Genomic DNA, 762 nt, shown 5'->3' with positions numbered 1-762 from the left:
CATTTGTCATCCTCTGAAAATATAAACTAATGTATTCATTTTTAGTATTTTTATGACAAATAATATAATAACCAAAAATCACCAAAAAAAAAGGAGTATCGAAAAAACATTATATTTTCACCTCATTCTTACAAACACCAATGCACACTAATAAATCAATCTCCCTTCCAACAGAAAGCAGTAGTTACCCAGGCGAGACTTCCCAATCCTTCAAATCACCCCCAAAACGGCGAAAAATGTCAATTTGCCAAATCGTTCTGCTCGTCCTCGGCGTGTTAGCAGCTGGAACTGGTTTCGCCATGTTGGTCGGAGCCTACGACGCCATCTTTGATTCGGTGTTACAATCGGTGAGTTTTGAAATTTCGGATTTTTTTTTTTCAGTTGGAGATCAGTTGTTAGTTATTTCTCTTGTTTCTATTGCTGATTATTTGCCGCTTATCTGAGAATTGTGATGCACAAAATGATGTCAGGGAATCGAAGTTAAGATCGATTACTCTTGCCTTACAGCAAATGCAAGTGACGGAAGGATCACGAGCCTATGACATTTGGCGTTTAACTCCGGTGCCGCTGTTTTTACGTCTATATTTCTTTAATCTTACCAATCCAGATGAATTTGCGAAAGGAGCTAAACCTATCGTCCAGCAGGTGGGCCCGTATTGCTACAGGTAAGGTGCACATATGGCTTTTATATCTCGCTCTCAAAAACACACATAATCATTTATACACGTGTGCACGAGTAAATAAATATACAACTACAACAAA

At 38.3% G+C, this 762-nt stretch overlaps 1 protein-coding gene across 1 annotated transcript in view; it reads left to right on the top strand.

Moving 5' to 3' along the window:
• LOC119590465 (scavenger receptor class B member 1-like) overlaps positions 1–762 on the top strand; it is a 16,236-nt gene that overhangs the window by 2,299 nt on the left and 13,175 nt on the right. Inside the window, exons 2-3 of the mRNA XM_037939122.1 lie at positions 175–347; positions 508–665. Coding sequence (XP_037795050.1) covers positions 175–347; positions 508–665 — 331 coding nt within the window. The remainder of the gene's footprint in view (positions 1–174; positions 348–507; positions 666–762) is intronic.

This window comes from Penaeus monodon, chromosome 27 (genome assembly GCF_015228065.2).
Source record: "Penaeus monodon isolate SGIC_2016 chromosome 27, NSTDA_Pmon_1, whole genome shotgun sequence".
Lineage (NCBI taxonomy): Eukaryota > Metazoa > Arthropoda > Malacostraca > Decapoda > Penaeidae > Penaeus > Penaeus monodon.
The sequence above is the reverse complement of the archived record's forward strand: the minus strand, read 5'-3'. Positions and strand labels throughout refer to the sequence as shown.